Here is a 22,272-nt window from a genome sequence, read left to right on the forward strand (position 1 = left end):
AGCCAGTTGGAGTGGAAGTGGACCAGGCAGAACATGGCAAGTTACATCTCCAAGTTAGTGACAGAGAAGTAGACAAAATAGCATAGAGGGTTGATATCTGTCTGGCTCTACTGCTTTAAGGCTTATTATAAATATAACTAGTATTTACTGCAACATGTGGCCTCGGGGATAGCACCGTTCATGGGGAACATAGATCAGTCGTCAAAAGTCCTTAATGTCTAATTGATGCTTAAACAACTGTTGGTTCAGAGTGGGTGTACATGCACGCAGATGTACTGTGTACATGATGGTACACGTGTGCCTCAGGGACTGTGTGGAGGTCAGAGAACAACTTTTAGGAGTCCTTTCTTTTCCTGTCTTCCCCCTTGTTGAGCCCCGTTATTTCTGCTGCTGTGTTGCATACTCTGGACTAGCTGGCCCTCAAGCTTCTGGCCACTTCTCTTGCCTCCCTCATAGGAGAGCTGGGGATAATGCTCTCTGCTCCTCTCCCCTAATCTGGCTTTTTCTCTTGGGTTTTGGGAATTGAATTCAGGTTGTCAGGCTTGGTATCTTAGGCTAGTGTGATGAAACGCCATGACCAAAAGCGAGCTGGGAAGAAAAAGTTTTTTTGGCTTACAGTTCATCATCCTAGTCCATCACTGAAGGAAGTGAGGAACTCAAGCAGGGCAGGAACCTGGAGGCAGGAGCTGATGCATCGGCCATGGAGGGGTGCTGCTTCCTGGCTTGCTCCCCATGGCTTGCTCAGCCTGCTTTCTTATACCAGCCCAAGGATTGCCCCACCCACAGTAGGCTGGGCCCTTCCTCATCAAACAATCACTAATTAAGAAAATGCCTCACAGTCAGGGAGGTTCCCTTCTCTCAGATGACTGTAGCTTGTGCCAAGTTGACATAAAACTAGCCAGCAGCAGCAAATGTTTTTACTGACTGAGCCAACTCTCTTGTCTTAATAAATTAAAATATCACACCTAGAAAACAATTGTTCTTTATTTAAACCTGAACAATGTGAAGGTAAAGTCCTGCTAGAGCCTTGCCCTGCCTTCATTCATTCATTCATTCATTCATCTTTCTTTCATTTGTTCATTCATTCATTCATTCAGTGTGTGTGTGTGTGTGTGTGTGTGTGTAAAGTGAATGTGTAGAGGTCAGATGTTGAAGTGGGGTGGTGACTTCTTCCATCCCTCTCTCCCTCACTTTTGGAGATCGGATCTCTCAATGAACCTAGAACTCAATGATTTGGGTAGACCAGATGGCCAAAAACCCCAGGGACCCTCCTGCCTCCTTTTACAATGCTGGGATTGTAAGCGGGTGCCTCTGCCCCCGGCTTTTACACAGCCAGCTTTTAAGTGGCTGCTGATCCTCGTATTTGTGTGGCAAGTCCTTTCTATCAAGACCAGAGAGTTGATTCAGCTGGTAAAAAAGCACTTGCCACTCAAGCCAGACAACATGAGCTCAATTCCCATAACTCAGGTTAACAATACCGAGCCATCTCCCCAGGCCCCTTTGTTTGTTTTTGAGACAAGATCTTGTGACGCTGCTGGCCTAGAACTCCCTATGTAGCTCTCCAGACTGGCCTTAAAGGATCCTTCCGCCTCTGCATCCTGGGTGCTGGGACTACAGAACTAATAGGCCACAAGAGACCTTGTCTCAAAAGTAAGTACAATTAATGACTCGGTAACAAATTTCTGACTCTTTGCAGGCCAGCACTGCTAGACAGACACCCCACCCCCGCCGCCCCATGCTGTGCCTGATTAGATGGAGTAGGTCAGAGTTCACAGCTGGAGCTCAGTGCCTAAACACTCAAGTCAGACAGTCATCAGCTGGAGGCTGTGTGTGTCCCCTCCTGGCAACTGTTCCCTTCTCCTTTTCACACTCCCTCCTTTCTTTCTTTTACATGAGGTTCACTACATAGGCAAGGCTGTCCTTGAACTCTTTTTTTTTTTTCTCGGAGCTAAGGACCGAACCCAGGGCCTTGCGCTTGCTAGGCAAGCGCTCTACCACTGAGCTAAATCCCCAACCCCTGTCCTTGAACTCTTGACTCTCCTTCCTTAACCTTAGATGCCGAAACTACATGACCACTGGCATCATGCTTTCAACTTCCGCTTTTTCTCTTTTCTTTTTCATGTTTCATGAACCGAGAGTAGCCTTGGACTTGCAGTATAGCTGGCAATGACCTTGGATTCCTGATCCTTCTGATCTACTGAGTTTTGGGATTAAAGGTAATTACCACCTCACCCATTGGGTAATTGTATAATTGTGTGTGTGTGTAATTGTACATTCATGTAACTGTTCAAATGCATGTTGGGCACTAGAAGCTGACATCAGGTATCTTCTTCAGTTTTCCTACTGAGGCAGGCTCTCTGGATGAACCTGGACTGATCTGTCTAGTCTCTCTAGCCACCCTGCCTTGAGGAGCTCCTCTCTCTAAATCCTAAAGACTGGAAACATCACAGGCGGCCATGCCCACCTCTTTTGTGTTGAATTCCCGTTCTCACAGTAAATTTGTTATCTGTTGAGCCACCTCTTCAGCCCAGCTGCCCCAGTATATACAGCGCTGGGGATAAACCTTGTATGTGCTAGAAACGCACTCTGCCCCTGAGGTACACACACCCTCAGCTTCACTTTGGTGGCTTTCTGTACTTCTTGGCACTAACCACAGCACTGTCTTTTTTCCCAGGTCCTTCTGGCTTAGAGGCCACCCCTCCTGAGCAGAGTGGCTCCCAGCTGTGTTGACCCCCTCTCTCCATGAGAAGTGTCCATGTGTGGACAGGGTGGGGGTGATGAAGTTGGTAGCCATGGTGACAGTCTCGCCGAAGAAGTTAGGAAAGAAGCAGGAGATCCTTAAGGACTCTGACCACAGACCCCCCCATTTACACATGACCCCCCCCATTTACACCATGTCTGATAAGGAACAGGTCATGCCAGGACTTCAATGGGGCTTACCAGGTATGAAGAGGTGGAGGTTTTTCTGGGAACTGCAGACCAGCCGTCGGGTAGTCAACAAGAAGGCCATGACCCCTCCTTCAGGAAGAGGAACCCCCTTCACTTGCTGGTGTCCTGAAAGAATACAAAAACACAGACTTAGACCCACAGGGACCACACCCTGCTATCTAAACCCACCATTGCTCACTTTGTGGAAAAGACTCTTAGGATGCAAATTCCCTTGCTATACGCCCAATTCTCTCTTTACTCAAGCACATTTTGTGCCGAATACAATATACACTTTAATTAACATTCTTTTTCTTTCCATATTCTACACTCGAGACAGAATGAGCATACCCACTTTCTAGACAGAAAAACAGAGGCCCAGAGAAATGGTTCAACTGCTAAAGAAGACCTGAGTTTGATCCCTAGAGACCTTGAGAAAAGGCTGGGGTGTAGTAGCACACTTAAGTCCCTCCTCCTGTAACTGAAGAGATGGTGTTGCATTCACCACTGTCCTCTTATGCAAAAGGAAACATGAGGAATAAGAGGAAGGGGTTCCTACCTGAGCAATACCTCTGTAAGCAAGTGTAGACGTTTCTTTGTAGCCTGACGGCCTTTGCTTTGCTCACCAGCTCGAGCTGGAACAGGTTCTATTGTTTGTGGACAGGGAGTTCTTGAGGGACTCTGCACAGTAGCAGATTCTGTCCAAGCTTATCTTTTGTCTCTGGGAGAGTCCACCCCAGAGCTAGCTGCTCTGTGATTTGTAAATCTTAACTCTTCCTGGGCAGAAAGTCTGTCATGTGAGTGTTGGCTAAAATGCTGCAAAGAGTCTGGCTCTAGATATCTGTTCCATTGTTCAACAAACAGGGCTCACCCCATGTCAGATCTGAGGAGGGGCTCTTTCAGAAGTGATTGCCTGACCCCCAAAGCTTTCTTTAATTATAAGAGACTAATTTATTCAGTTAACCTAGCCACAGTAGATAGAAGGTTTGAATAATAATAATAATAATAATGATAATGATAATAATAATAATAATAATAATAATAATAATATAAAAGATGTAGTTCAAGGCTGGACACGACTGTTCATGACTTTAACTCCAGTGCTCAGGAGAAAGAGGAGGGCAGACCACAACTTCATTATGACTTACTCTCCTTAGTGAATTCCAGGCCAACTAGAGGCTACACAGTGATAGCCTGTCTCAAAAAGGAAGCAATTCAGAGACTCCATCTTATTTCTTTTCAGAAGAGGAAAAGTTAGGAGAAAACAGTAGGCTTTAAAACTGTGACCATAAATTAATGTAGAAACCACATTCTTCTCTTGACAATTTAATGAGTTTTTTTTTTTTAAGTTGATTCTCATATCTAACTTAAGGCAGGTCTAGTAATTCAGCAATAGACTATTTGGAAAGAGCAGTCACCACCTCTCACTTAAGGCCATTTGGCTTAGGTCGCTGAGACGTCGTCACATAATTCAAGTTTCCCCTATCAAATTTGAGCCTCAATGTTTGAATAGCCCATAAAAGTGAGAGTCACACCTGTGCACTTTCAATGACAAGTCACTTTGGAAAACCTGCCCCAGTGACATGTGACATTGACTGCCCTGCAGCTGACGTTCACCTTTTAACAAAACCATCTCTGTCAGTCACCCACTCTCAATGGTATTTTTTCAAATAATCAGAAGAGTCCATGTTCATTCACTTTCTTGCCCACTAATTCAATCAGCCAAAGTCAATTAGGCAGCTGTTACAGACAAGGCACTGAATCACTTAGGAGGAAGAAAAAAATGGGTAAAACACACTCATAATTCCTTGGCCAAGGACTGTGACCAGAGACGGGTGGGAGAACCCAACGTACTAGGCACCTTGTTCACTGTGTCATTAATTTCTTAAAATAAGCTGACAAGGGGGCTGGGGATTTAGCTCAGCGGTAGAGCGCGTACCTAGGAAGCGCAAGCCCCTGGGTTCCGGTCACCAGCTCCGAAAAAAAAGAACAAAAAAAAAAAAAAAAAAAAAAAAGCTGACAAGGTAATCATATTAAGTCCCAGTTCACTATCAACAGAAAACTTCACCTAGCATAAAACGGAAGACCAGGCCTGGTGCTGCACCTGCAACCCCAGCATCTGAGAAGCTGACGAAGGGGGGCATGAATTCAAGGCCACTCTAGACTACATAGCAAGGTCAAGGTCAGCCAGGGACACATTGAAAAGCCTAGCAACCAAACAACTCCAGAATAGAACCATGACTGGTTGCCTGATGTGTGCAAGGTGTTATGGGAAGATGGGACGCTTCTTTCCCCCACCCACAAGGCTGGGGGGGGAGTCACCTGAGCTGCAAAGTTAAGTAGATTCCAAATGCTGAAGAAGGGGAGTTGAGACAGAGTGGAGGAGAGACATCTCCAAGAAATGAGGCTATCTGGCCACGCTGTTGGGTTTCTGAGGGGAGCAGGAAGTGCATCTGCTTGGCACCAGGGTTATCACTGAGCAGACAACAGGCTTGCAGTGGGACATTGACACAGAAGAAGGGCAGATCGGGCTGGGGGATGACTCCATAATCCTCAGCCTCGATGTTACTGTGGCTGCTCCAAGATTGGATTCTGCGCTTGTGTGACAGCACACGTCTGTAATTCCAGAACCGGACAAAGCCTGTGGGTGACGCTTTAAATGAGCACATTCCCCATGGGCTCATGGCTTTGAACACTCAGTTCCCAGTTGGTGGCTGTTTGGGGAGGTTTAGGAGGTGTGGGTTTGTGGGAGAAGTACGTCACTAGAGGCAGGCTTTGACAAGTTAAACACCCACAGCATTTCCGGTGGCTGTCTTTCATGCTGTGCTTCTTGATATGAGCTCTCAGTTTGCTGCTCCAGCCTCCATGCTTGCCTGCTGCCCAGCCTGAGACAAGAGTCCATGGCAGTGATGGAGCCCCACCCCTCTGGAATTGTGCAAATAAACCCTCCCTCTGCAAGTTTGGCCGTGGTGGTTTATTCTAACAATAGAACATTGACCAATAGACTGTGGCAGGATTATGGAGTTTGGGGCCAGCAAGGGCTACCAGGTACTTTAAAAAAAATTACCCCTCCCTCCACCATGTATAGCATGTGCATCTAGAAATGTAGAAGTCCGAGGACAAACTCTAAAAGTCAGTTCTCCCTCCCATCACCTGGGTCTCAGCCACCGAGTTTAGATTTTCAGGTTTTGGTGCAAATGCCTTTACCGGCTGAGCCATCTTGTAGGTCCACAAAACAAAAATTCCTCTAACCTGGAAGCCCCTTGCCCAGGGACAGCTATTTCCTAAAATGCTGGAGGCTATTTAGGGGAGATAAGCCACATGTTTTCATGCCTGTAAACAAGCTTGTCTGACCCAGCTGCACAGAGTGTGCTTGATCTCATGTAGACAGGAGGTACATCAGGACGTATGCTTGCCCAGTTGGGCCTTAGGGCTTTATCTTTATAAGCCTCTGGGAGATGTGACTTTGTCACCACTTTCTGGGAACTCCAGAGTGGACCTAGCCAGAGTCCATCGTCCTGGCCAGTATTTAATTAAGGCTTGCTTCAGATTTAGCTCAGAAACTGTGGCAGTGGTCTTATTCTCGACTGGTGGGATTAAGAGTTCCTAAACAAAATGCCGTGCTACACTCCTGTAATCTGATCACTCAGGAGAATGGTCCAGCCTGGGCTACATACAGAGACTCATTGAAAACAATATGAGTCTATGAGTTCCTCAAGTTATGCAGAATTGCCATATAACAGGTTCCACTCAGATACTATGTGACAAGAAGACTGAAAGCAGGACTTAAACACACAGTTCATCTGCCCACTGCACCATTGTCCAAAAACAGCCAAAGAGGCTGCCATAATCCACGCGTCCATCAATGGATGAACACAGGAAGAAACAGAGGGCAGACACCCGATATGTCTCAGACAAAGCCCCGTTAGATGTTCCATTGATGCGACACTTGAAGAAGAGGAAAATCCAGGGCTGTCAAGGTAGTTCAGTTGGTAGAGCGCTCACCTAGCAGGCTCAAGGCCATGGGTTCTCTTTCCGGTGCTGCATACACTAGGCATTGTGGTGCTGGCTATCCTGGGCACTGAGGTGAAAGTAGGAAGAAGTAGGCTCAGGGATAGTCTTAGGTTGAGCAGCTGGAGGACAGCCTGCTCTCTTATGAGGCCTTGTCTCAAAACAACACTCCCGGCTGGAGAGATGGCTCAGCAGTTAAGAGCACAAACTATTCTTCCAGAGGTCCTGAGTTCAATTCCCCTGTTAGAACAATCTGTAACAGGATCCCATGCACTCTTCTGGTGTGGGTCTGGAGATGCAGGGTACTCATAAATAAAAATAAATAAATCTTTTAAAAAAACCAAACTAAAAAACAACGCTCTCCCCCCCTTCCCCCAAGGTCCTCCTACTCTTCGCCCCTCCCCCCACCCCCGCCTCCCCCAAGGTCCTCCTACTCTTCGCCCCTCCCCCCACCCCCGCCTCCCCCAAGGTCCTCCTACTCTTCGCCCCCCCCCCTCCCCCTGCCTCCCCAAGGTCCCCCCCCAAGGTCCTCCTACTCTTCGCCCCTCCCCCCCCCCAAGGTCCTCCTACTCTTCGCCCCTCCCCCTTCCCCTAGCAACCAACCAAGCAAAGTGATCGACTGGGAAAGTAGCTCAGAACAGACTGTTTTAAAGGTGGCCTAAAGTCCGGTGGGGCATTTCTTCCTTAGGTGTGGTCAGAGGGGAAAGATTTAATTGATATAAAATCAATTAGACAGCCGAGTGCACGGCAAACCAAGAGAACTTTGTCTCCAGCTGAGCCGAGGCTCTGCAGTCATTCTGGTGTACTGCCACCAGGCCAAGTTGAAAATTCTGGTCAATCTAGATAGCTAATGCCTCAGTCCTGCCCACCTTAATTAAAATGCTAATTGGTTCCTGTGCTGCTGCTTATCTGCCCTGTGGATGGGAGAAACCAGCTGGAGTAGGACTGGTGAAGAGACAGAGTTCACTGTTTTGATCAACAAGGTGAGAAGAATTCAGGTAAAATGGCAGGGAAGGAAACCAAAGCCACCTCTTGTAAGTAAAATCCTTTTAATCTGTTCTGGGGGAGGTCACGAAGCCGTGCAGTGCTCACCTGGTAAGCACAGTGTCCTGCATCACACACAAACAAACAGCACACAACCCTCCCAGGGCTATTATTCTGCAGGGACGGTGACAGCAAAGTCTTTCCCTCACAGTTGCTACAGTTATTATAGTTTACCTGGACATGCAACCCCTCTCTCCTAAGGCAGGGCGCTATGTAGTTAGGGTGACCCTGGATGTCCATCCTCCTGCTTCCCCCTCTTGAGTACTGGGGTTGCAGGCATGCACGTCCATGCCTGGTTTTGTGCTGTAATTCCAACCTGAGGCTTCAGGCCCCACTGGGCCACATCCCCAGCCTTTGGTGTATTTTTATATCTAACTTAATTTGTCAGCAGGGTCTGCCTTGGCTCACAGGGTCACAAATTCCTAGAGATGCCAAGCCAGGGGCTGGGGAGAGAGATGGCTCAGTGGTTAAGAGCACTGATTGTTATTCCAGAGGTCCTGAGTTCAATTCCCAGCAACCACATGGTGGCTCACAACCATCTGTAATGGGATCGGATATCCTCTTCTGGTGTGTCTGAAGACAGCTACTTACATACATAAAATTTAAAAAAAAATTTTTTTAAAAAGGTGCCAAGCCAGAGACTGGTGGCCTTGGTGTCATGGACCCACTCAAACCAAGCATCTCACTTGTACCCCTCCCTCCCTCCTGCCCTCCTCAGGCAGGGGAAGAGCTCTGGACACAAGCTCACAATTCCTGCTACCATGGGATCGACACAGGGATTCTGGCCCCGATGCATGTCAGATACAAGAGAACAAACCCTGTGGGGTCCGCCTGCAGAGGAGATGAGTGATATAGCGAAGAAAACCAGGCTCCCTCCCGTTCTCTGCTCATCAAGATGGGTCACTTTACAAAGTGCTTGTGCCATAAGGCGGAGGACCTGACAGTAAGTCACAGCACACGCATTTAAAGCCACACTCTCTTGAGCACGTCTGAGCGCATCTGTAATTCCAGCACTGGAAGGATCCCTGGGGAACAGTGGTCAGCCAGTCTATCTCAAGCAGAGAGCTGCGGAACCCCTGAGAGAGACCATTTCAAACATAGGTAGAGCCAGGCTGGGTGAGCCTTTAATCCTAGTACCCAGGAGGCAGAAGCAAGTGGATCTCTCTGCGTTTGAGGACAGCCTAATCCTCGCAGGGAGTTCTAGGACAGCCAGAATTACACAATGAGATCCTGTCTCAAAAACAAACAAACAAGTGAGCAAAAATAAATTAAAATAGGTGGAGAATGATGAATGCACACACACACACACACACACACACACACACACACACACACACACACACTTCTCATCCCTGATTCTAATTCTTCTTTTTCCTGGGCTGTGACTTCAGGCACGTTAAGTTTTCCTTCTCTATAAAATGGGGTTGGGTAGTGTGAACTGAGGACTGGGACCTTGGCCCCTGTGATCTGCCTGGCTCAGGAGCAATGCCTGCTTGCACAATCCTTGAATAAACACTAAACGCTCGATGAAACGTTGAAGACAGCATCTGAGCACTGCTCAGGCCCTTCTCACAGGGAATCTGTGCGTGAACTGTTGGCTAGAGAGCAAGGCATCTCCCGGCAGTCCCTCTGGGGCTTCAGAATGGGCTTTCACTCTCCTATTTCACTCGGCCTAAAACAAAGGACTGGCAGGGTCTCGGGACATTCCTTTCTTGATTTGCAGCTGGCATCTGTCCTGCAGACTCAATGGGACACAATGGCACACAATGACCAAGTGTCCCTCGAGGCCAGGGGTCTCCATGGAAACCAATAAAGCCAGCCCCGGCTGGGCCTTTGCAGATGGTTAGCAGGGCCTCAGTCACAGAGTGGTGATGGGTGGCTTGCAACACAGGTTTTAGTTTGGATCACATTCCTTCCTCCAGAAGAGGTCGGGAGGCCTCAGCTTGCATTCACTGGAGCAGGGTCACTCCCTCCCTCTATACAGAGTGCTCTCCCTCAGCCTGCCTCATGGGATTTTATAATCTCACGGTGACCCGTGTAAAGGCAGAGGGACAGTGTTCTAGAAATGAGCAGGGGTGAGCACCTAAGAAAAACGGAGGGGTGCAGAGAGGGGAGGCAGGAGAGGGGTGCAGAGAGGGGTGCAGAGAGGGGAGGCAGGAGGGGGTGCAGAGAGGGGAGGCAGGAGTTGAGCAACAAAGCACAGCCGAGCCTGGTGACTCTAGACAAGTATTTTACAGCAGCAACAGAAGGGAGACCAGAGCCACGCCTTTGCACCAAGGCTGCACACACACTTTCCTCTGATTCTGGAAGCCAAACACACCTGGCCTCCGAGGAGAAAGGGTTTTGCTTGCTACACAAAACCACTCAGTGACAGACAGTGGAGTTAGGGCGGAAGGGAGGCAGGTCAGGTGTAAACATAATGACCTAATCACATCAATGTTCTGCCCCATCCCCCACCCTTGAAATCCATCTGTTGCAGGCTATACCTGCCGATCTTACTTGGAGGGGGAGGCTTTGGGAGTGCATTAGGTGACCAGGGTAAATCTGTCACACAAATGAGATCAGTGCCCTCATGGAGATACCTCAGAGAGATCCCTCAACCCTTCCTCCATGTGAGGACACCAAGAAAAGTTGGTCATCCATGAACCAGAGTCTTCTGGAGATACCAGCTATCAGCTCAGTCTAAATCTTGGAACTCTAGCCTTCAACACCACGAGGAATAACTTTCTGTTGTCTATAAAGCATCCACATCAATGCATTTTGTTATAGCAACTTGAAGGGGTGTGTTAGTCAGGGCTCTAGAGTTACAGAACGTATGGAATGTCTCTCTATACCAAGGGAATTCATTGATGTCTTACAGTCTGCAGTCCACCTAACCCAACAATGGGCAGCTATGAATGGGAAGAATCTAGTACATCCCATGAGGCTGGGTGTTCCAGCTGGTCTTCTGTACAAGCTGGAATCCTGAAGGACGCTTCAATAGATGTGCAGGCAAGGAAGTGCAAGCAGGCAGAGAAGAAGGAAGCTTTCCTTCTTCCATCATCCTTACATAGGTCTCCAGCAGACGGTATGGCCCAGATTAAAGTGTGTACCATCATGTCTGGGCCTAAGCTGTTCTTTACTTAGAACTTGCTATGTCCCAGGCTGGCCTTGAACTCAGAGATCTGCTGGCCTTTGTCTCTTGGGATTAAAAGGCATGTATCACTTTGCCTGGAACTAAGCTTTTCCTAGCTACTACGCGTCAAGATCTGGATCAAAATCATGTGTTTTGCAGCCTCAAGATCCGGATCACAGGTGTGCCCTCCATTTCTGGATTGTAGTTCATTCCAGATATAGTCAAGCTGACAACTGGGAAACTGGGAATAGCCATCACAGACTGTCTGTCAGTCTGTCTATCCTTTGTGTGTGTGTGTGTGTGTGTGTGTGTGTTTAAATTCTGGGTTTCGAACTTAGGGTTTTAAATAAAGACCTATTATCCTCTCATTATTAGTTTAAATTATGTGCATCTATGTGCATCTGTATGTAGGTATGGGCACATGAATGCAGTGCCTCCAGAAGCCAGAGGTGCTGGACTCCCCGGAGCTGCAGTTGCAGGCGGTTGTGAGCTGCCTGCCACTGGTGCTAGGAACCAAACTTGGGTTCTCTGCAAGAGCAGTGTGTGCTCTGAACCACGGGGCCATGCCTCCAGCCCCTGAACTCAATGCTTCGTGAGTACCACACGGGGCCTGCCGCTGAATCACACCCCAGCCCTACAGTGTATTCTAAAGTCAGGTAGTATAACTCTTTAGTATGACTTTATTTCAAGGTCGGTCTCTCTCTCTCCCCCCATCCCCACTCTGTGTGTATGTGTCTGTCTGTTTGTTTGTCTGTCTGTCTATGTCTGTGTGTGGTTCTGTGTGTGGTGTGCGCATACAAATTTCAGGCTTGTGCTTGTTTCTATTTCTGTGGAAACACCACTGGAATCTTGCTGGGGTTGCGTTTACTCTGTATGTATACCCCTTCAAGTACCCGGTTATTTTACTACCTTTTTACCTAACTCACGAACATGGACTCTTATGGACTCTTTACACTCGTGTGCCCTCTCCAGTTTCCTTCATCAGTGTTTTATAGCATGCATTAGAGATTGTCTGACTTTTGATCGAACTTAACTCGTGGGCCTTTTGTTTCGTTTTCATAGCTACCACAAAGGGACTGCTTCCTTGATTCGTCTTTCCAGCTCATTTGCTATTGGGTTAGAGAAGCATCACTTCAGGAACTGATACAGCAAAAATGGCTAGATTAACAAATAGGACCCACCATGTCAACACAATCCCCTCATCTATTCCAGTGACATTCACACAGAATTAAAAAAATCCTAAAATGTACGCCAAAGCACAAAAGACCCCCGGGTAGCAATGCAGCCCCGAGCACAAAGGAAATTGCTGGAGGCCTTATAATACTGAACTTCAGCTATGCTACAGAGATGCACAACACGGGAACAAGCACTGTTACTGGCACAAAAAATAAACCCAGGGCACCGGAACAGAACACAGGACAGAGAATTGAACCCAGCAGCTCTACAACGGAGCCTGCACAGCTGCCTCATAGTTCCAAAGTGCAAAAAGAACGCATGGGAGAAAAGACAGCCCAGATTGCTCTCTCTCACCCTGGATGAAAATGAATCCAGACAGACCAACCTGTTTCCTGCTGAACACCTGGAACTCTGAAGTGGGAAAAGAAATCATGGAGAACTTCCAGGCGCAGGCCCAGGAAAGGTCTTTCTGAAAGGTCTCCCACAGCACAAGAGACAAAACCAAGAACCGACAAAGGAGAGAGCAACAAATCGACAAGCTTCTCCTCAGCAAAGGAAGCAACGCGCCCAGGTGGGAACAACCTGCTGGTTCCACATCTGACAGGGGAGGATATCCGAAGAACCTGAGAACTAATGAGGGGTAAAAGGAACGAACTGTCAACATTCTTGGCACCAGAAATGCAAACGTCATCTCATTCTGGTCAGAAAGGCTACTATTGAGAAATCTAACAGCAACAAGTCCAGCAAGGATGGGGGTGGGGGACCCGTGCAGCCTGCTGTCAGGAATATAAAATCGGTCAGTTGCTGCGGGAGTCAGTAGAGGTTCCTCAAAGAATGAGGGACAGAGCTACCGGGAGATTCAGGACACCGTGACTCCTGGGTGTTTACCTGAGAGGGAGTCTAAGCCAGCATATCACAGAACACTTAGACGTCCATGATGACTACAGCACCATTCACAATAGCCAAGTATCAGCCTGTCAAGAGAGGAATGGATAAAGGAAGGTTGGCTCACACGCACAGTGGAGTCTCATTCAGCTCCAAATGATGTCATCTGCGGGAAAATTGAAGGAGCTGGAGATCATCATACTAAACGAGACAGACGCAGAAAGATGACATTTATTTTCTATTTGTGAATTCTAGATTTTACATGGATACATAAATAAATATAAACACATGTGTAGCTGTGTGCATATACGTGTGAGTTCCATGCAATCCTCATCTGGATATGGTAAGGGACATACATTTGAAATATTGTCTTCATAGAGCCTATCACTATTCACGCTTAATACATATTAATAAAAGGTTTATATAAAAATGGGGCCAGGGAGTGGCTCGGCGAGTAAAGGCACTTACACCAAGCCTGATAATCTGAGTTTGATCCTCAGGACCTGCTATGGGATAGTCGAACCCGTTTCTAGTGTGGTGTGGCCCAGCCATCAATGCACACCTTTAATCCCTCTGGCTGGGCTACAGACATGTACTTACTACACACCTTTAATCACAAACAATAAAGTAAAGGTAGTTTGCATGCAGGAAGCACTGATGTTTGAAAATGATGTCTGAGTGGCAGAAACAGAGGAAGATTTCACAGAATAGAATGTGCCCAATTCTCATGAGAAGATAGAAGGGAAGCTACTTAAGGGAGAGACAGACAGTACAGGAGGAGAGTACAGTGCAGGAACAGAGTAGAGATTGTGGAGAGCAGGGCAGTAGAGTTGAGAGGGAGAGCAGAGCAGCAGAGAGGGAGAAGGAGGCAGTGATACCGTGAGAATTTTACAGGGACAGACTGAAGAGAGAACGAGCTAGACACAGGCAAAGACAGAGCAAGCAAGAGAACAAGAAGAATAGAAAAGATTGCTAGTTAATTTGAGGCCAAGCAGAGCAATACCATGAGAAGCTGAGAGAAGCCAGATGCAATCAGTCAGCTTAGAGAGGAGTTTGGGCCAGAACACCTGAGTTGAACCAGCCAGCCAGTGCTCAGAAAGAACAAGAAAGGGCGAGCTTATTCAGCAGTAAATCTCAGAGGGTGAAAACATTTGAGACTTAGATTAGGTTGTACGGAGGCGAGAAGCTTCCAGGACTAGGCCAATGTTAGCAAGACAATTAAATATAATAGAGATGAGAGACAATTATATCAGGCGAATCGAAGTTGCTTTTACAAGGACTCACGTGGCAGAAGGAGAGATCCACCTCCTGAAAGTTGTCCTCTGACCTGCACATACATGTGTGCCCACATACATATAGGCACACAAAATCATTAAGACTGTACCTTCAAAAATAATGCAGATGTTTTAAAGTGCAAAGATGAAGACATGCTGATGTACAGTATGGAATAAGCAACTTTGATGAATTGATTTACTGGTTCTAATATTTTTGGTAACCTTTGGTGTTTTCTGTACTGTGTTGCCTCAAGCGATGACCATGTGACCTACTACTTTCAAATCTGAACAGTTATTTTTTTTCTGATTGTTTTTTCCTAGCTCCTGAGGCACAATGGTGCTTGTGTGATCCTTTGACCTTTTTAGTGTAGTTTCTGATTCCTTCCCAGATCCTGCTTACTGCTGCTTTCTGTTGGGTCCTAGAACCTTCAGAAGTCTGTTGAGGTAAAGTGTTGAAAGTGGCCACCTTTGTGTTGTTCCAGATTTTCCAGAGAAAGCTTTGGTCCCTCCCCCATTCTGCACGTTGGCTTTGGTTTGCTACACATAGCCTGTGTTACCTCGTGTTCCTTGTAATGCCTAATTTACTCGGATTTCAAAATTAAGGGATGCTGAATTTCAATAGCTTCCCCTGTGTCTCCTGGGAAAAACATACAGGTTTTTCTTCCTTGTTCTGCTTGGAAACCCATGTTTTCTAGTTTGCGAATGTCGAACCACTCTCGCGTCCCTGAGATGCCTCCTATGTACTTACTCCAGGAGAGCACTCTCGTCATGTGCTATGGGACTCGGTTTAGCAGTGTTTTGTTGAAGACTTTTGGCAGAGTGGCCCATGGCTCCTTTAGTTTCCGTAGTGTCCTTGGCTAGTTTGGTAGAATTCAAGAATGAAGAAGCCCTTTGGTAGCAGGCTTTCCTCTGAAAGGAGACATTTCATTATGGATTTACTTTCCTTATTCATTATTGGTATGCTTGAGTTTTCTCTTTATTTTTTTTTCAAGACAGGGTTTCTCTGTGTTGTCCTGGCTGTCCTGAAACTCGCTCTGTAGACCAGGCTGGCCTTGAACTCACAGATCTGCCTGCCTCTGCCTCATGAGTGCTGGGATTAAAGACATGTGCCACCACTGCAAGGTTTCTATTTCTTTATGAATCAATTCCTGGAAAGTATATATGCACAAGTCGGTCCTTTCCCACTAGTTCGTTGTATTAGTTGCTTTTCTTATTGCTGCAACCAAACACCCTTCTCCCCCCCAAAATTAGGGAGAAGCCCTGGAACTAGAGTTACAGACAGGTGTGGGTGCGACCAAACCCAAGTCCTCTGCAAGGTGTTCTTAGACTGAATCAACCGTGCAGTCCAATTTCTTTGATTTTTTAAAAAATTGAAATATTTTTGTTTTTTCTTTTATAAAGTACCGATTGTTCCTCCTTTTTTGTTGTTAAATGCATATAAACTCCCTCTGTAACTTTAATTTCTTCAAAACGTATTTTTAATGATGGTTCTTACATGCTCTAACCTCCCTTTTAGCCCACTACCCACCAGAGGTAGTGGGAAAGAAAGGACACGGGGAAGAGGACCTGTTTAGAAAGGGTCTTTGATGGAACTCTGTCTGTGTTGTCTGGGAATCTGAAGTTCAGTTCATAGGTCAGCAGTGGCAGCTCGGTCCCCTCGAGAACATTTCACAGATCCATCAGTAGTGTAGTTTGGTAAAGTCGGGATAGCAAACAGGATTTGGCAGCAGTGGCACTACCTAGCAGAGACAGCCAGGCCTCAGCCTGGGCTGCAGTCAGCAGGAGGGACCCGGAGGAACTCCAGGAGAAGTTCTTGTCTCAGAGAAGCACAGATCAGTGAGGACACGAGATCTACAAGCCAAGCTCAGCTTCCATCGCTGTCCATGGAGTCCTATTAATCTCTCTCCAAACATCAGGAGTCCTCAAGGGCCCTGCCTCAGCACAGTCTTGCCTCAGCACATGCGTCTGTCCCAGCTGACATCACTCTGCCAATCAGCCTGCGTCCATGGAAGCAGCAAGAAGTCGCAGTGCACCATCGGAAGTTGTTTTTTGTGGCAAGTTTCTCTTTTTGGAGCCCTGACAAGTGCAGCTCAACTATGTCATGAAAAGTGCACTAATGCATGCGTGTCGTTCGTTAGCAAAGACTCCCTCATCACGTGTCCTTTCACATGCTTGCTTTAGCAGAACAGCCTTTCTCCTGTGTCTGCTTCAGCTAAACGCTCCTTCACGAGTCTGCCCTAGTCTTTCACCCGTGTCCACTTCAGGAAAAGACTCCTTCCCATGTTTGCCCCAGCAAAACACCATCCCGCACAACTGACTTTCCAAAGGACCCTTAACTTTCCACTTCATCCCTCCCTCTCACACAGTATAGCTCGGTTTTATTTATGTCTACAAATGTTTCAAAAATTACAAAATATTCAAAGGAGAGAACACAGAGTTATGACCTCTGGTGTCTTCTCTGTACTGTGTTATCTCACGGCAAGCTACTCCCATGTACAGGCTCTATGAGAGCAGCCACCATATTTGCTGTGTTCTGCTCTGCTGCAGTGAGGTGCGATGCTCAGCCTGGACACTGAACGAAAGGAGAGAAAAACCCACAGGAAACTGTGGTGGTCTGAATAGATTCAGCCACTGTAGATAGGCTCCGTGGTTGGATGCTTGGCCCACAGCCAGTGGCACTCTTAGGAGGTGTGGCCTTGTGGGAGTGGGTGTGGCCATGTGGGAGGAAGTGTCACTGTGGGGGCGGGCTTTGAGGTTTCCTATGCCCAAGCCCCTCCCAGTGTGGAATTTCAGTCTTCTGGCTGCCTATGGAGGACAGTCCCCACTGCTGCCCTCAGATCAGGATGTAGAACTCTTCGCTGCTCCTGCACCATGTCTGCCTGGATGCTGCCATGCTTCCTGCCATGATGATAATGGACTGAACCTCTAAAACTGTAAGCCAGCCCCGATTAAATGATTTTCTTTATAAGAGTTGTTCTCTTCACAGTAACAAAACCCTAAGACAGAAACCGCGCAATTCTCCTACTCCTTCTTTTTAAACAGGGTCTTATGTGGTCTAAGGTAGCCTCAAGCTTGTGATATCGATGATGACCTTGACCTGCCACGAACCACCCCCCCAAGTGCTGCGATTCTACGTGGTGCTACCCCATAGCGGAGGATCTTAAAACGAATGTTTAAAATTCTCTCTGCTTTGTGAAAAGAATTAAAGTGACAACAAGCAGCAAAATAAATCAATGAATAAAGTTCTCTCACTGAGAAGCTGTACACATCAACCTGAACGGTAGACTTTAGGTGCCCCTTTCCTCCACTAAGTGAAAAAAAAAATCATTGTTTATTTGTGTGGGGAGGACGGAGGTCGGAGGACATCTCTGGGGAGCTGGCTCTGTCCTTCCCTGTGTGGGTCTGGAAACTGAAGGTGGGCCATCAGGGAGTCTTGGCTTGTTCTTAAAACAGGATGTCATTATGCAGCCGGGGCAGCCTGCAGCTCCCTGTGAAGACCTGGCTGGTTTCAAATGCATGGCTGTCCACCTACCTCTGTCTCCTGAGTGTGGGGATTAAAAGCAGCCGTCTGCGGCCTTTCCCTGGAGGTTTTTAGTGCATGCTGGCATGTGAGGATGGACTCTGCTGGTGACTAGTTACTTTGTCCTGGCTGCAGCTGTTTCTGTCCTAGACATTCTAGGCTGCTTGTTCCGTTTGCAGTTTCTGCTGGCACTTCAGCAGCAGATAGTACTCAGGGCTGATGTGCGTCTCACTTGCTGTGATGTTACTGTTCCAGTGCTAAGAGGCTCCAAGCCCAAGCCTTACTCCGAGTGTTGTTAAGGACAGACTGGGGTGTGTGTGTCTAAAGGTCCTTCCACCTTCAGATAGCCATCTGTGGCCAGGGTGGGATCCATGCTTTAACTGCATCATCAGCCTGTGCTCAGGCACTGGGCATCACCTCAGAGGACCTGGTGCAGCTGGGGCAGTGACTTGTGTCCATCTCCCGTTTCTTTTCCCAAGCAGATGCTTGTGCTTTCTGTGCTATATTGGCATTCGGGAAGAGATGGGTGAGCGATCCCACAGCCAGGGATGCAATAGTGCTTCACTGTATCCGGGTCCACTGTCAAAACTAGTGCCCCAGAGGGACAGACAGGGTGAAGGCCTTGTGTTGCTGTAGTCTGCCTGCTATTGTGTTTTCATGGTCTGATGCCGCTGCAGACAGCTGAAGGTAATACTCACTGAAGTTCAAGTCCATCTCTGCAGGTCTCATGTGCGCCTAGACACTGTCAACATGGGCCTGGCTGTTGGGCTCTGCTCAGTATTGGGTTTTAGGATAAGCATAAGTTCCAGGATAAAGCCCTATGCTTACTGCCCTGCCCTACATCAGGGGATGGAATCTTTCTTCCATCTGTGTTGCTGCAGGCTGGGGAAGAGATGGTATGCACAGTCCCTCATCTATCTGGCTGACACAGGATCTGTCTGTGCGGCTGGCCTGGCAAATTGGACCGTGGGGTTCTACTCAATACTGAGATTCGCTCCCACTGGCCTTGTAGTTCTGAAGTCTGAGACCTAGATTTAGTTCCTTCCCTCTAAGGGAGTGTATCTCCATGACGTGTTCGTCAGAGCTGGGGAAGAGTGACAGAAGCAGCTCTTTCCTTTGTGTGTGTGTGTGTGTGTGTGTGTGTGTGTGTGTCGTGTGCGTGTGTGTGTGCAAGCAAATGTGTGTATGCACATGTGGGGTGTATGAGTGCATCTTGCCTGTCAGAGGTCCATGTCAGGTCTTCAATCACTCTCCACCTTATTTTTTGAAACAGTCTCTCCTGAGCCTGGAGCTCACCATTTCATCTAGACTGGCCAGCAAACCCCAGACATTCTTTCAAGTGTTGGAACCATAGGTACAAGGGACCATGCCTAGTCCTCCCTCCCTAGTTCTGGGGAGTCGAGCCTGGGTCTTCATGTTTACATGGTATTTTACCAATTTTTTTCCCAGGCATATCTTTTCTTACAATTTTCTTACCTTAGCTCATTTTGTTGTTTTCGAGACAGGGTTTCTCAGTGTAACCAGTCCTGACTGTCCTTCGTAGATCGGCCTGGCCTCAAACTCACAGAGATCCACCTGCCTCTGTCTCTTGCCTGCTGGAATTAAAAGTGTATGCTGCCATGCCTGGCTTTCCTTAGTTCTTGAGAAGGTAGCTCCCTGTGTGGAAAACTGTTCATATATTCCCCAATCTTTTTCAAATTTTTTACTTTGGATATTTACCCGAAGCTAGCTCACTATGAACTCACTATATATCCAAGGATGACTCTTAACATCTGTCTTTTTGTCTTCACTTCCCTCGTCTGGGAGATACAGATGTGGACCAACACACCTAGGATTATAACATGTTGGTGATCAAGCCCAGGGCTTTGTGCATTCTAGGCAGTCTCTCTCTCTCTCTCTCTCTCTCTCTCTCTCTCTCTCTCTCTCTCTCTGTCTCTCTCTCTCTCTCTCTCTCTCTCTCTCTCTCTGTCTCTCTCTCTCTCTCTCTCTCTCTCTCTCTCTCTCTCTCTCTCTCTCTCTTTTACCAACTGAGCTACATTCCCAGCCCCAGAATGATAGCTGGAGGGTGTGATTCTGCAGCTCTGTTTCTGTGCTGCCCCTACTCATTGCTTTCAGTGTGACTATAACAGCCACCTGACACCCACCAAACTCTCAGGCCACCTGGATGGCACTTGGGTCTTTATTTTAGAAAATCCTCATGCCTAGATCCTCCTTCCTATAGTTTGTCTGCATGAGATATAAAATTCAATCCATCCGCTTAGAGGGTGCTTGGAGCCTTTTCACATAGGCTAGCAGAAAGCAGTTGGCTGGTTGAAGGATTAACTGGGCCACCCACAATGTCTTTTGAGTTGTTTAGCTCAGGTTTGGTTAGTGAAAGGAATGGAAATTAAGGGCTGAACTCAAAGGGGAAGCAGTCTTTGTGGGAGGTTCACCACTTCTGGAAGGCTGGCCATGGGCTGCTTCTGGCAATGGGTGCTCAAGGCCAGCAACTGTTACTGTTGCCTCCCTTAAAAAGAATCAGCTTTTCTCTAACACTTTGTCTACACTGAGCTATGTATCTAGACAAGTAAAAAAACCTGGGACAGAATTTTTGCTGTGTGGCAACCTTTCCAGGATCGGGGAGGCCATCAATGTGCCCACAGTTACTGGAGCTCTTGGGGTGTCTGGTTCCCAACTTGGTTTTGAGAAAAATTCCTTCTTCATTTCTGATTGGCACTTACATAGGAAAAGCAACTTGCCAGTAAAGCAGACCTTATAGCCAATCAAGGGGAAAGGATTGAAATCCCTAGAGGGAGGGAGAAGGGTTATAAATGTCAGCTCCATCAAACCCCTTATTTTCTTCCATAGCAAAACTAACATAGTCACTCTCTTGCTTGGACATAACCTAGCTCCCAGGTACCCTGAGGATAAAGCTATGGTCTTGGTAGGACACAATGTGCTCCCAACTCCCTTGTCTGCCTCACCTGAGCTGGGCCTACAGCGCCCTTCTGTTGTTCAACCTCACTCCCTGCTGACATTCTCCAGAGTCTTGGGCATCATCTTTCTCTTTTCTTTTTGCATATGTGTGTGTGGCATACAGATGAGCTTGTCCCATGGATATGCACATGTGTGTGAGTGCCATGTGCATTTAAGCTCATGGTGGTCCTCCTGCCTCAGCCTCCCAAGTGCTATAATTATGGGCATGGGCCAATGTTTATGGCTTTTTTATAAAAGATTTCCGGTACACAGGGTGTCTGAATAGCCTAGGCTATGCACATCCTTCACCCTCCAGTATTAACAGCCGCTAATATCTACTATGCATGCTCAGGTTATCTACAAATGTAAATAACATGGTCTTTATTTTTTGAGACACTTGGCCTTGAAGTTGTTATGTCAGTGGGTATGATCTTGAACCTCTGATCTTTTTGCCTCTACCTCCTGAGCTCTATAATTACAGACAAACATCACCACATGCAGTTTATGTGGTACTGAGTATCAAACCCAGAGCTTTGTGCGTGTTAGGCAAGCACTCTACCACTGAGTTAGCCTCATCCCAGTACAGCATGGGCTGTTTCACAGTTTACCTGCAATATTTTTGTATTAGTCTTTCCCTTTAGGCCATCCATCCATCCATCCATCCATCCATCCATCCATCCATCCATCCATCCATTATTGTCAGATAATTGTTCCCGGCTACCTATTGCCACAAGATACAATACTAAGTTTTAAGGACTTGAGTGCGGGATATGGAAGCAGGTAGGAAAACCCCTACATCTATTCCATCAGAAAAAGGAGACACATATCTGACTTCATAGAGTGATGTTCTTGACTCTCTAGATCCTTGGAGGGGCCCAGATGACTGACAGGACTCTACCCACACCTGCTCAAAATGGCAGCTCCTCCTTCTCCATCTCTTCTCCAAAAAGCTTAAAGAGCCAGGAGTACAATTCCAAATACTCCAGTTTCTGACTCCTCTAAAGAGAGATCATATTGAGGAAGGGAAACACCACAAAACAAATACAATGCAGGCGCCTCATTCCAGCTCTGCAGGGCTCAACCTCTGAGGCGTTGGTGAGGTTGTCTATGAAACTCCTACTAAGCATGTGTGTATGCCCGGAGTTCTTTATAGAACTCCGGACAGAGTCCTAGGCCTACAGCCCAGAGGCTGAACATCTGTTTTACAGATAAGTCCTAGAGTCTCGTCCTGCTTTTCAGCTTAAGTACATGGAAGACTTCTAACACTGTGCTACGAGTGAGACTCTAAGACCCACCACTTGCGACTTGCCCTCTGTGATATGTCAAACTTGACTACATTTAGATCACTTAGAAGACACATCTCTGCA

General features: G+C 47.2%; 1 protein-coding gene across 1 annotated transcript in view; it reads right to left on the reverse strand.

The window, feature by feature from the left end:
- Abat (4-aminobutyrate aminotransferase) overlaps positions 1 to 22,272 on the reverse strand; it is a 92,828-nt gene that overhangs the window by 40,996 nt on the left and 29,560 nt on the right. Inside the window, exon 2 of the mRNA XM_032912830.1 lies at positions 2,941 to 3,054. Within this exon, the coding sequence (XP_032768721.1) occupies positions 2,941 to 3,010 (70 nt within the window). The 5' untranslated portion in view covers positions 3,011 to 3,054. The remainder of the gene's footprint in view (positions 1 to 2,940; positions 3,055 to 22,272) is intronic.

The sequence above is a fragment of the Rattus rattus genome, chromosome 9 (genome assembly GCF_011064425.1).
Source record: "Rattus rattus isolate New Zealand chromosome 9, Rrattus_CSIRO_v1, whole genome shotgun sequence".
NCBI classification, from domain to species: Eukaryota; Metazoa; Chordata; class Mammalia; order Rodentia; family Muridae; genus Rattus; species Rattus rattus.